Source organism: Eublepharis macularius, chromosome 17, assembly GCF_028583425.1.
Source record: "Eublepharis macularius isolate TG4126 chromosome 17, MPM_Emac_v1.0, whole genome shotgun sequence".
In the NCBI taxonomy this organism is placed as follows: Eukaryota; Metazoa; Chordata; class Lepidosauria; order Squamata; family Eublepharidae; genus Eublepharis; species Eublepharis macularius.
Window position 1 is genome coordinate 32,580,208 of NC_072806.1, and position 13,318 is coordinate 32,593,525.

At 47.2% G+C, this 13,318-nt stretch overlaps 1 protein-coding gene across 1 annotated transcript in view; it reads left to right on the top strand.

Annotated features, from left to right (window-relative positions):
• CLTC (clathrin heavy chain) overlaps positions 1-13,318 on the top strand; it is a 76,191-nt gene that overhangs the window by 47,409 nt on the left and 15,464 nt on the right. Inside the window, exons 11-21 of the mRNA XM_055001695.1 lie at positions 873-1,010; positions 1,667-1,831; positions 2,007-2,187; positions 3,540-3,703; positions 6,595-6,720; positions 7,187-7,329; positions 8,237-8,471; positions 9,812-9,934; positions 10,021-10,166; positions 11,537-11,720; positions 12,148-12,340. Of these exons, the coding sequence (XP_054857670.1) occupies positions 873-1,010; positions 1,667-1,831; positions 2,007-2,187; positions 3,540-3,703; positions 6,595-6,720; positions 7,187-7,329; positions 8,237-8,471; positions 9,812-9,934; positions 10,021-10,166; positions 11,537-11,720; positions 12,148-12,340 (1,798 nt within the window). The remainder of the gene's footprint in view (positions 1-872; positions 1,011-1,666; positions 1,832-2,006; positions 2,188-3,539; positions 3,704-6,594; positions 6,721-7,186; positions 7,330-8,236; positions 8,472-9,811; positions 9,935-10,020; positions 10,167-11,536; positions 11,721-12,147; positions 12,341-13,318) is intronic.

Here is a 13,318-nt window from a genome sequence, read left to right on the forward strand (position 1 = left end):
AGGAGGTGGTTGTTCTGAGAGCTGAGATAATGGTTCTTAATTTGGTAACAGACAACAAAGTGTTGAATCTTCGTTCTTGGTCTTGCTTGCATCCTAATCTGTAATAAATCTGTGTGTAGCCTGTTTCTCTGCTGTTTAACTCTGCGCTTGTCTTGTAACCAATGATGATAAATACTGTAATCCTCTCTTCAGGAGCGGGGAGTTAATATAGCTTGCTGCTAATGCACACTGCATATCCCATGAACAGGTGTTTAAATGTATTAAAGTATGGAGGGGGCAAGCAGTTACCAGATGTGCTGCATAGCTTCCAGTTTTAATGCTTGTAAGTTCTGAAGAAGCTTGGTAGCTTTGCAAATGTCCATATTTAGTTATTCTCCCACACACCCTCACGCGCGCGCACACGTCATTATGGTATAAAAGGAGGGAAAAGAACCAGTTGTATAGTTTCCCTCCCTGCTCGCCTAAAGGAAATGGCTATTACCCAACATAGGAAACGCTGAGAAAGGCCCACTTATATGTTGGAAGTGGAGTTGGTGCAGGAGGGAAAAGAGATGAGGAGGAGGAAACACTTCATAGTTGTATGATGTATGGAGTGTTTAAAGGCAACGTTTCGGTGGTCTGCGGTGTCATTAGCTAGGACCCTGTGTTCCTATCAAAGCCTTGGGAATGGGTGAGAGCAGATTTTGAAATGCAGTGTGGGAGATGAAGAAAGGCGCTGCTCTGGGGTGGGTGGAATCCTACACTGAACCTAGAGGCGCATTATGTACATTTAGGAAACATGCTCAGAACGAGCGGTGCAATGTCTGTCTTAATCTGCCCTGAGGGCAGGGACAGTACCGTGGGCTCCAAAGCAAGTCTGTTTCCTCTTTCAGATCGTGGATGTGTTCATGGAGTACAACCTGATCCAGCAGTGTACAGCCTTCCTGTTGGACGCACTGAAAAACAATCGCCCCTCCGAGGGCCCTTTGCAGACCCGCTTGCTTGAAATGAACCTCATGCACGCCCCTCAGGCAAGTCCCCTGCCCTGTGGTGGAGAGTCGGCCTTGGGCGGGGGTTCGGCTGCAGAGCTCGGCAGCTGGCCGCCACGTTCCTCAGCTGGGCCTCGTTGAGGGGACTTTGAATGGCGCTTAGATTAATCTGAAGCGCGGCAGGAACTTCAGAGGAGGGTTTAATTGCTTGTTGAGTTAATGGTCTAAAAGCCCACAAATCATTTGGCTATCTTTAATTTCCTATGGAAAAGCTGTGTCTGAGTACTTCAAGCCATTAAAAAGAATGGGATGCTGGTGTTTGGAAGCAATAAACTATCAAGAGATTTAATAAAATAATCCCCCCAAAAGCATCAAATTAAGACAAGCTGTTTGTCCCCAAAGCCTCCTGAAACTGAAGTTGTTTGGCTACAAATGATGAGTGAACATGTGTGACAGCCTTTCCCGGTCCGCTCACATTTTACTGAGCAAAGGCAGCCACTGAAAGGGCCCTGCTCCTGGGCTTGCCAGCCTGGCCGCTAACGGCCGGGGTGCTTGGAGTGGAACCGCATCTGCCTGGAGTGTTTGGCGGGGGGGGACTGGGAGGCTGGCATTACCATGTCACTGGCCACACCTGTATCACTTGTTTGTTCAGCAACGTGTCTGCCTTGGGATGACTTAATTGGCCAATCTCTCTCCAGGTTGCCGATGCCATTTTAGGAAACCAGATGTTCACACACTATGACCGGGCCCACATCGCCCAGCTGTGTGAAAAAGCTGGCCTTCTCCAGAGAGCACTGGAACACTTCACAGACTTGTACGACATCAAGCGAGCGGTGGTTCACACTCACCTTCTCAACCCTGAGGTATGGTGCCTGCAGCCTGGTGCGTGCAGAACCGTTTCCACAGCTGGCTGGCCTGCGTTGCGTGTGTCACTAATTCCCCTCCAGTTCTAATGCAGTTGCCTTGGATGCTTACTTTGGTACAAGGGAAATTGAAACCTGAGGCACCGGCTTATTTGTGTTTCTTGTTAACCTTCAGTGGTTGGTGAACTACTTCGGCTCCTTGTCTGTTGAGGACTCCCTGGAGTGTCTGCGTGCAATGCTTTCTGCTAACATCCGCCAGAACTTGCAGATATGTGTCCAGGTTGCTTCCAAGTATCATGAGCAGCTTTCAACACAGTCACTCATTGAGCTCTTTGAGTCTTTCAAGAGCTTTGAAGGTAAGGCAGCTTAGACGTCTAGGCTTGGTGCTAACTATGGAATCCATTCAAAAGGAGGCATCACATGCCACTGTTGCTTGGCTGGCCTTCAGTGGCTGAGAAGGTGAACGGTTCCCAGAGCAGCCCAGCCCACCACGGTTTTTGTCCTTTGTGACTGGGCAGGGTTGCTCGAGAAAGTGAATGTCTTCTAGAGCAACCACGAAAGACCAGCTGTGCTCTGGCTGAGCCAGAACAGGGAAGGTGATGGGTGGACCTCCCTGGCTTAGCTCCGCCTTGCCTCTTTGAATTCTCCCTTCTCCCACATCCTCTGTCTGTGAGGAGGGTGGGTTCTTGTCTCTGGGGTCTCTTCCTCCTCAGTATTTTTTAACCCTTTCCCCCAGTCTGTTCTCTCTTCACTTGCATCGCCCGCAGGTCTATTTCTCTCACGGCTTTAATTTTTGAAAAGTTTAAAAAAACAGAACACTGCAAGAAATCCAGCAAATATTTTCTGAAAATGTGAGATAAATGAGGCTGTCCGTGAAAGGGAAGTTTCCTTTAAGGAGCAACAGAGTTCTGTCGCCTTCCCTATCTTGGCTCAAACTCAGAAGAGCCTCATTGAGTGGGAACTGTGCCACGGAGGAGGTGGCAACAGGGAATCTTTCAGGTCAGAGTTAGGAAAGTTAGTGGAAGCTGGTCTGTTGGCAGACATGCCTCCAGCTTAGCGTCCAGCACGAATTGGGCAAAGTGCCAGACTTCTTCCTCTTAAGGTGTAGCTCTTTTTGATGATATAAGCAAAGATTCCAATTTCGCCAGGTCTTGCCCCAGTAGCAAAATAAAACTTTCCCAGACTGTTCAAGTTGGAGACACCCCGCCCCCCACCACCGCACTTAGTTGTGCTCTTCTCTTGAGTTTGTGGGATGGTTACCTAACATATGGCAGTTGCATGTGTGAGCTCTGCCATTGACAGCAGTTGTCATCTTTGCTTGGCTGAAATGACCGAATTGCCAGGAGTGTTAGCTAGTGTGTGAAGCTGTGCTCGATGGATCCGTGGCTGGCTGGCTGCCTGGGCTGGCCGTGTGTTCTTCAGAGTGACTAACCCTGCCACAGGGGACTTGGAAAAGGTGCTGGCATGAAACACTTCTTGTAGCCTTTCTCTGCTTTGAAGGCTATAAGCAATGGGAAAATTTTTGAAGCGGATGCTTAACTGAGTCCCTGAAATCAATGGTACTTTTGGAGTCTCCATTACAGTGAACTGCTTTGTGTCAAGTAGGGCCTGCATTAAAGTGACTTCTTAATTTAAATGCCACAGTAATACAGATTCACTTTGATTTCCAGGTTGTCAGTGGTCATTAAATATTCTTTTCCCCCTTCAGGTCTCTTCTATTTCCTGGGCTCGATTGTCAACTTTAGCCAGGACCCAGATGTTCACTTCAAATATATCCAAGCCGCTTGCAAGACAGGCCAGATTAAAGAGGTAGAAAGAATTTGCAGAGAGAGCAACTGCTATGACCCAGAACGTGTAAAGAACTTTCTCAAGGTAAGAGGCTGTGAGAGTTTCCTTGACCTCCAGGCTCTTCTGACTACTGTTTGCTGACAATTCCCTAATCTGTTGGTGATGGAGGCTGTTTGCATGACACCATCCAGACTGAGAGCTAAATCCCTGGAGCGCTGAGATAAATTTTCTTACAGCATCGTAAGCATCCGAGAGTGGTGCTGAAATAACGGTGGTGGCTTCTCAGTTACACCGTAGCCAAGCCCTGCATCAGTACCACTCAAGTTCCTTTGGCATACTGGTTCTTGAATTAAAATTGGAAGCCCACCACCACTCGACTCTCAAAGGAAGGTTTACATTTAAAGACCATAAAAGTAATCGAGCTCACCCACCTCCTCTGTCTCTGCATGATTTAAACAGGCCTCTTGATTGGCAAGGGGCAGGCCCAGGGCCGAGGCACATGGAGACAGGCAACAGGCAGGGAGTACTGTTGCAGTCTGCATCAAGCATTTACGCGCAGTGCAGACATGCAGCAGAATGACTCGCTCTCTGTAGGAGGCTGTTTGGAACGAGATAAGGGCAAAGCTGTAAACCATGCGTAAATACAATGGGCCAGCTCCTATTCGAGAAGATGCTGTGTGCTTCCATTGGCAGGAAATTTTTGGCCGTTTCCATATGCTGTTAAAGCGACGGGCTACTTACTGAACGCTGGCGGGTTTTTCACAGATTCCAGATGCCTCCGATTTCAAAGCGGAAGCAGGCAGTTTGGCTTCCGTGTGTTCAGCGTCCTTTACCCAGCACAGGAAAGAGTGGGAAATCCCATTCTCACAAAAGACGCTGAACAAACGAAAGCGAAACTGCCTGCTTCCTCTCTGAAATTGGAGGCGTCTGGAATCTGTGGGGAAAAACGGCAGCATTCAGTAAGTAGCCCATCACTTTAACAGCATGTGGAAACGGCCTTTATTTCAGAAGGTTGAGTGGTTCCATTGTGGGAGAACGATGTGTCCTGGGCTGGCTCATAATCTTGTGGTTCACTTTCCTAAGCTCTGAAGCAGGATCATGATCTCTCCCCAGAGCTGAAAGAAATCATGTATCTGGCCTAGAAATTAACTTTACTTGTTAAGTGATAGATGGAGCTTGTGATCTGTAAGCAAGAGTCTTTAGTATGTTTCTAAATGACACAGTTCTCATTGAAATATTTGACTGTTGGGTGGGAATATAAAAGTTTGTAACAGTGGGATATGGCGAGGGGCTTGATAGGGACTTTGGGGGAAGGACCCTTATGTGCAACCACAGGACTCCTGTGCTTTTTCCGGGGAACCTCTCTTGCCTTGTGTGCCCTTGGGGTTCAACATCCCTATTAGTGCTGCCAAATCTCTAAATGACACTCTGGTCACTTCTGTTCCATAAAACCAGCATCTGTGGTGGTATCTGTCATGGTTGCTGTCCCTGAAGGCACTGGCAAGGCATGGAACTTGCTAGCATAGGGTGGGGGGAAAGGAAGACGAGACTGTGAGACCTGGATGACTTTGTAACAGATGTCTTGAGGATAGTCTGTGATCAGCAATTTCAGTTGTGTGACAACCATTTCCTGATGAGCCTGTTGTCTTTTGTGCTGTTCCTTGTGTCTCTGGAATGTTCAGGACATGTACCAGGTAACTCTCCCAGTATAGGTTTCCCCAAATCTGTCACATCCTTCAGTGTCAGCTTTGTGTATAGGATTAGATCCTAGGATTTGCATTCCTGAAAACTGTTCATGTGGGTGGCTTAGTTTTCCTCCTCTGAAAGCGGTCTTGACCATATGCGAGGAAGAATTATGCTTAATCTTGTGTTTCTTAGTGTCGAGTCAAATTATTCCGTTGGTAGAATGTCTGCCTTTAAAAAATAATTGGAGTTATTAGGACCACTTCATATCCCCTCCCTCCCCGCCAGGGTTCAGTCGATTCCCATCTTCTATTTGGGTCTCGGGCAGTGTCAGCAGTGGTGGGGTTACAAAGGACTCCATAATTGAGTTTAGCCAGAGGCTTTCTGAGGAAGGAGAGTGCTTTGAGTGTTAACATTTTGTGCACTTGGTCACTTAAAATGGGCTAGAGGTTTTGTCACCCCTGATTTGAACATCTGGTCTCTAAGCAAATTGGGGTGTTGCTGAAGCTAAGTCGAATCTTGATCTCGTGAGCGTGTGGATGGGAGAATTCCATGTCAGTTGCCTTGACTTCATGAATGAAGGGACGCAAGACATAGGCTCTTAACAGGCTCTGCTTTTGAGTTCAGATTAAGCCCTCTAAGCCCGCAGGCTACTAGTCAGCATGTTAACGCATTGAAGGTCCTGGTGGGAGGTGGGGGTTGAGGAAAGACCCATCCTCTCTCCCAGCTTGCAAGTCTGCACTGCTTGGCCACCTGGACCGCTGTTGCTCACTACTGGAGATGAGGCAAGCCTGATGGGGAAGGTATGAAGTGAAGGGCAGGCAACATGAACAAGCCCCTCGTCCGCCTTCAGTTTGTTCTAGCCGTTGCAGTCCCAGAGTTGATCCTGCACACTAAATAGCAGCTGCAGTTCACCAGCGCTGAATCCTAGTGTAGGCTTGTCATCCCCCTGTTGTCCTGCATTTATTTAGTAACCTTGTTTGTAAATGTGACCCTGCCCATAAGTGGTGGTTGGGCTGGAACTGCTCCCCCCCCCCGCCCCCACTGTAGGAGCTTGGACTAAGAGGAAACATTTGTGGGTTGAGGGACGAAACCTTAAAGTAAAAAAAAAAAAGTGTTGAAGCGAAATTTATTGGAAACCTGATTGTCCCCCGTCCCCCTCACCCCATCCCAGTTCTTCTCACCGAGTTGCTTTTCACTGGTGACAGTTCAGCTTGGCTTGTTTGGGTTTCCATTTTGGAACGTAGGCGCTCTGCACCAGAACGAGGCTTTCTCCTTTTTCCCCCTTACAGGAAGCAAAGCTGACTGACCAGCTCCCGCTGATTATTGTGTGTGACCGCTTCGACTTTGTCCATGATCTGGTGCTCTACTTGTACAGAAACAACCTCCAAAAATACATTGAAATTTATGTGCAAAAGGTGAGAATCCAGTGATTATTTCTGTGTTAGAGGCAATTCTAAATCCTTTCATTATAAGCTGTGGCCATGAAAGCCACATTAAATCCCAAGCTAATCATTGCTCCAGGCTTAAAGATCCACCGCTACTCAAACGTATTGTCAGCAGTTTCCCCTCGTCTGGAGGGTATGTAATAGTGTTTGATTAACTGCTGATGTCTGGCCAGATACCTTAAAAGCATGCTCTTTTTCCCCTTGGAGTGCCCCTACTCATGGTTGACCTGGTATGGTTGACCTGTCTTTAGTGAGATTCCTGTCTAGGAAGCAGTCTGAGGATGCTGCTTAGCTGCCTCTAGGACTGCAGCTTCTTGACTCATCTGTTAGAAAAAACTCATTTTTGATTCAGGCCGTACTTGACTGTGGTGTGGGAAATGGAGTAGTCCATCTTATGGTTGTGCTTTATAGTTTTCCCTCCATCTTCTTGCCATAGGTGAACCCAAGCCGTCTACCGGTGGTCATTGGGGGCTTGCTTGATGTAGATTGCTCTGAAGATGTCATAAAAAACCTGATCTTAGTTGTGAGAGGGCAGTTCTCCACGGACGAGCTTGTTGCTGAAGTAGAAAAAAGAAACAGGTACGTCGTGTGACTCGCTGGAATTTAGTGGTACCCCGTGCCTTGCAGAGAACCGCATTCTCCATTGCTGTCTCCCAGAAGGGCCACATTTACTTCCATCCCTGGCACCTCAAGGAAGCTCACAGTTCCTCTGGTGGCAGCTGTTTCAAGTTGGGAGTCACCTGGTAACCCCTAAGGGGCAAGGGCCTTGACCACTTTTCTGAAACATGTGGTGGATGCCACGTTGTAAAACAGTGCTCAGAAGAGCCTCAGGTGGCATGTCAAAAAGCTACATGTGGCTCCCAAGCTTCTGGGTGAGTACCACTGTGTAAAGAGCTCTTGGGTCATGAATTAGATCAAATACTCTCAAATACTCTCTGCTGCATTTCCAAACGACTTGTGTTTGCCCGAAGAAGGCACCGCTGAGTTGGGTCACATGGGGCCCTCAGAACAATCAGGAAGAAAGTGGGTTGTGAGTATCCCTTAGTGTTTACGTGTGCTCCGTGATCCGCACAGACTGCTAAAGCCTTACAGTGTTTAACCTCGTAGAGAAGCCAAGCCAAGGCTGAGCACTTCCCGCTTAAGCAGTGTGAACCTGGGACTTCCAGCAACTGCAGTCGAGACGGGTGTAATGTCCGTATGGTCACCCTTCTGTTAAATGTTAGGGAGGTGTTTTCTTTTGCTTCGTCTCGAGCACTTTCTAGAGCAGATAACACTGTTTCAGTTGGAACTCCATACATCCTGCTGTTTACAGACGGGCAAACAGAGGCAGACACTAAGCAGGAGTTCAGCCCAACCTTCCTGCATCTGCCATGCTGAGAGCTTTGAAGTGTCGGAACTCGCCTTCCCAAGGGATGGCAACGCCCGGGCGTCAGAAGACCTCAGTCTTCAGAACTGACCCAACCCAAGTGTCTTTTCTTTTGTTTAGGTTGAAACTCCTACTTCCGTGGCTGGAAGCCAGAATTCATGAGGGCTGCGAGGAGCCAGCTACACACAACGCACTGGCTAAAATCTACATCGACAGCAACAACAACCCTGAAAGGTTTCTGCGCGAGAACCCCTACTATGACAGCCGCGTGGTGGGGAAGTATTGTGAGAAGAGAGACCCTCATCTGGCATGTGTGGCTTATGAGCGCGGCCAGTGCGATCTGGAGCTTATTAATGTGCGTATAGATGTGGGGAATATTTTTGAAATTAGAGTCAAACGCTTTAGCTGTAGTCAGGGGTTCACACTGCACCATGCACAAAACCAGGCTTTTTCTTTCACCTTGCATTTTTGTGTAGAGGCAAACCAGTTCCCACTTGCGCCTATCACATTTTATTTCCCCCCATAGAATCTCTTCCAGGGCATTTGCCTGGTCTAGTGTAGGATAGCTGTGTGACCCTACCTCTCTTCTCCCCCTGCCCCAAATTCTCAGTCCCAAACTTAGTATTCTGTGTTGTGTTGTGTTCTGCAGCTGTTACTTCACCCCTCTACATCTCTGTGAGATGCAGGAATGAATATGTTCAGACTTGCATGGAGTTAAAAGCTGGTGCCTATTTTTTATTGAAAACATGGTCTTACCTGGTATCCCAGCACTGGAATTTCTGTTTAACAGAATATGAGTTACTGAGGCTGTGATTAAACTGATCAGTTGTTTTCACTTTGGAATCAACATTTACATAGCTGAAAAGCGCTTTTTTTTTTAATAAGTTTTTATTGGGTGAGTTAATACATAAGTCCTTTCACACATAATCTGTTATCCCCCATATCCTAGTTTCCCCCACCCACTCCTCCCCCTTTTTCTTCATAGACTTCCAACAGTTTTCCAACCCCTTATCTAATTATATCTACTATATATTGTTACATTATTTAAAATAAAATGTTATTTCTTAATACCATTCTCTTATCTTAAACTCACAAATATATATTCCCTCCGTAAAAATCACTTTACCCCCCCCTTTAAAAATTCTCCAATATACATAATTTCCCTTTGACATCCCACTTCTTTTCCAAATGCAATTTAAATTTCCCCCAGTTAATAAAGAATTCTTCAGACTCTTGTTCTCTCATTTTCTTTGTCAGCCTGTCCATCTCAGCCATATACAACAATTTTTGGATCCAGTTTTCTATTGTCGGTATTTCTTGAGTCTTCCATAATTGTGCATATACCATCCTTGCCGCCGTCGTCATGTAAAACATTAGCGTTCTATCTTGGATCACAAACTCTTCTAAACTTATGCTTAGCAACAACTCTGGGTTTTTGTTCACTTGAAAAGTGCTTTTTAAAGTGTGTGGCTTAAAGTCCTTATCAGCTTGAGTCCTCTCTTTGGGTCGGTGGGTTAGTGCTGTTCTCCTTAATGTCATCTGGGAATTTGGGCGAAGGCAATTAAGCCTCCTACATCAGCCCAACGTTCTCTCCAGACCAAATGCTATAGTTCAGAGTAAAACTTCATCTTTGTTTCCAGTGCCACCAAAATGCCAACTTGAGCTGTGATACGGCCTCTATCCTTGGCCTTTCAGGTATGCAATGAGAATTCACTCTTCAAGAGTCTCTCCCGTTACTTGGTGCGTCGCAAGGATCCCGAACTGTGGGCTAGTGTGCTACTGGAAAGCAATCCTTACCGAAGACCACTGATTGACCAGGTATTGTTTGCAGCTCCCTTTGGGGGTTGGGGTGGGTTTAGTGGAAAGCAAGAAGTGTGCCTATTGCTTGCCTCTTATGTCTGTAGGTTGTGCAGACAGCGCTGTCGGAGACTCAGGACCCTGAAGAAGTGTCTGTTACCGTCAAAGCTTTCATGACAGCTGACCTTCCCAATGAGCTGATTGAGCTGCTGGAGAAAATTGTTCTTGATAATTCTGTGTTCAGTGAACACAGGTTGGTATATCTTTGTCTGCTTTCCTTCCTTCCCTCTTCAGTACTGCTTTATATTTATGTGGTGCTCTAGGGAGTTCCAAAGATGTTGGGGCAATCCTTGCATACATTGGCAGGTAACTAGAGACTCCTTAATTAACAACAACAACAACAACAAACAACATTCGATTTATATACCACCCTTTAGGACAACTTAATGCCCACTCAGAGCAGTTTACAAAGTGTGTTGTTGTTATTCCCACAACAACAAACACCCTGTGAGGTGGGAGGGGCTGAGAGAGCTCTGAGAGAGCTGTGACTAGCCCAAGGTCACCCAGTTGGCTTCAAGTGGAGGAGTGGGGAATCAAACCCGGCTCTCCAGATTAGAGTCCCGCACTCTTAACCACTACACCAAACTGGATTAGTCATAATAGGTAAGCTTTTCCGGAAGATGGCTTGCCTGCTATTAAGTGTTCTCTTTCAGTGAGCATTTAAGGAAAGTGTAGCATAAGTTTTTAGTGTGAGCTTGGCCCCCAGTCAGTATGCATTCTGTAACATCTGTATCTCAATTCCCCCTACCTCCCAACCTTCTAATCATCAGCAGTGCCCAGTGGTAAACAGTGAAAGACTCTCATGTTGCACGGACAGATCGCTATTGATATGAAAAGACAGGGTCCGTTTAGAAACTTAGGGCACAGAGGTAGTCCTCCGTGCAGTTGTGTTCTGCCACTGCAGGTTCCTTTGGAGCAAGTAACATCAAGCCCTGGCCCATACTGAGGGTTAGGTGAGACATAATCTAAGATGTGTGTATGCCATGACTTTTATGGAAGTAAAGAGAGGCCGCAGAACGTGTTCCAGGCTCGGTATTCAACTTCGTGAAAAATAGCCACTTTCTTAAGTTCTTGGTTGCAAGGAAATGCTTGACAGGACTTGCAGAACGAGGTGACCCGAAGACAGATCTCCGTTGCCTGGCAGTAGCATCACCCTGCCTAGCTGAAGAAACGTGCGTTACGCAGACTATTTGAAACTCCCAATCCTCTTGTGGAAGTTTGCTCAATATAACTTTGTAGTTTTTTTTTTTTTTAAAAAAGCCCTGAGTTTTATTTATTCATTTTGCAGCCTGTCCAGAGTCTCCATTTAAGGGCAGGTTTGCTCCTTACAGGGCAGACCCTCTCCATGCAGTCTGCCGGCACATAGTAGTTTTAGGGAGCACTCCCGTACGGCTGCTGTATTCAGCGTCTCTCCAGTGGTGGTTCCTGTCCAGCGCAGTTGAACTAGGACCAGCAGCAGCTCTCGCGCGCGCCCTGAACGGAGGCACCGAACCAGGGTCATCTGTGAGTCGTCCCTTTTGAACTATGGCTGAGGATCTCTCCTTTGCTCTCCCGCTTTCTTAGGAACCTGCAGAACCTGCTTATCCTGACGGCCATTAAGGCCGACCGTACCCGTGTCATGGAGTATATTAACCGCCTAGACAACTACGATGCTCCTGATATTGCCAACATCGCAATCAGCAATGAGCTTTTTGAGGAGGCGTTTGCTATCTTTAGGAAGTTTGATGTTAACACCTCTGCAGTGCAGGTATTGTCTGAATCCAGAGTTTGGGGGCAAATGTTCTTCAGGTGGTGCAAAGCACTTGGCCTTGCACATGGCGCCAGCCTTTGACGCAGCTGTTGCTCGCTGCCCTCCCATTCCTCTAATACGGATGGCTGCAGCCTCACTTCCAGCTTAGTTGTTGCCAGGTATCGCCCTCTAGTCTACTTTCCCACTCACCATAAAAAACGATGCTACTTTTCTGCCCTCCCTTATGGTCTATACGCTGTTTTGAGTCCACCTCACTGCAGGTCACTGCCTGTTGCTTCTGCATCCCTCATTGTATTATCTAGGTGTAGGCCAAGCTTAAGAGTAGGCTTGATCAAGATTTCCTCCTTGTAACATCGTACAGTTCACAGAGAATCCCCAGTCCTGCTTCAGGACCTTAACAGCAGCTGCCTCGCTTTGTTCCTAGGTTCTGATTGAACACATTGGCAACCTGGACCGGGCATACGAGTTTGCCGAACGCTGCAATGAACCAGCTGTGTGGAGCCAGCTGGCCAAGGCTCAGCTTCAGAAAGGGATGGTTAAGGAAGCGATCGACTCCTATATCAAAGCCGACGACCCTTCGTCGTACATGGAAGTTGTTCAGGCTGCCAATTCCAGTGGTAGGACTTGGAGTTCCATTTTCTAGCATCTAAATGACCTTTGCAGGAGCTGATGGATGTCCAGGCAGGATCATTTTAGCCTAACCCCTCCCCTATTTTATCAGCTGTCATGACTAGGGCCTCTAGAAGGCTTTAGAGGTGTGTGTGTGTTACTGATTTCTGTTCTATACAAGGTCAGTGCCTTGTTGCATTGTTCATTTCTGCCCTGCATTCCCACCTCTATAGGGTCCTGAAAGTAGCTTCTGCAGATAGCAGCAAGATGTACTCATCTCCCTCAAAACACAACACTAAAACAGTGAATCCATGTGCTCTCCATATTTAGGATAGTTCAAGTCCTTACTAAAGCTATTGTCATTTAGTAGTTCTAATATACGTGCACTGGGTGGGGCTGGGTGCTTGGAAGTATCTTTTCCTCCCTCTTGGCTGTCCCAGGCTCCTGATGGTTCTTGAAGGTGTTGTGTTGTTGTCCCTTGGGCAGGGATAGCTGGTGGCCTCTTCTTTGGCGTACTTGGGTGAGGCTTCTCTGCTCCAGCATGCTAGGAAGGGAAGGACTTGGTAGGAACTGGGTTGGGGGTGTTCCCTTTTCCATTTTCTGGCATGCCAAGCCACAAACACACGAGGGTAGAAGAAGGAACTGGCTTTGGCAGGTAGAAATCTAGCCCGCTTCATGTTCTGCTCCTGGGTGGGGGAGTGTTGTATAAGGTCTGTGAGAGGAAAGGTATCTTTGTTCTTTTCCCTTTCTCCTTGGTGGACAGGTGGGTTGGTGGCTTTTATGGTACTTCTCAATATGAGGGGAAATAGGTGTCCAGCACTCAGGGGGCTTTGTACCCTTGACTGTTTACTTTGTTCAGGATGGTTCCCACCCCCCACCCCCACCCCCAAAGTAAGGGTAGAAGAATTCTTTTCCTGTTGTTGGTGAATGCTGATGATGCTACTTTGTTTCAGCTTGTCTGTTGGGTCCCCTTCCCCAAAATAGCA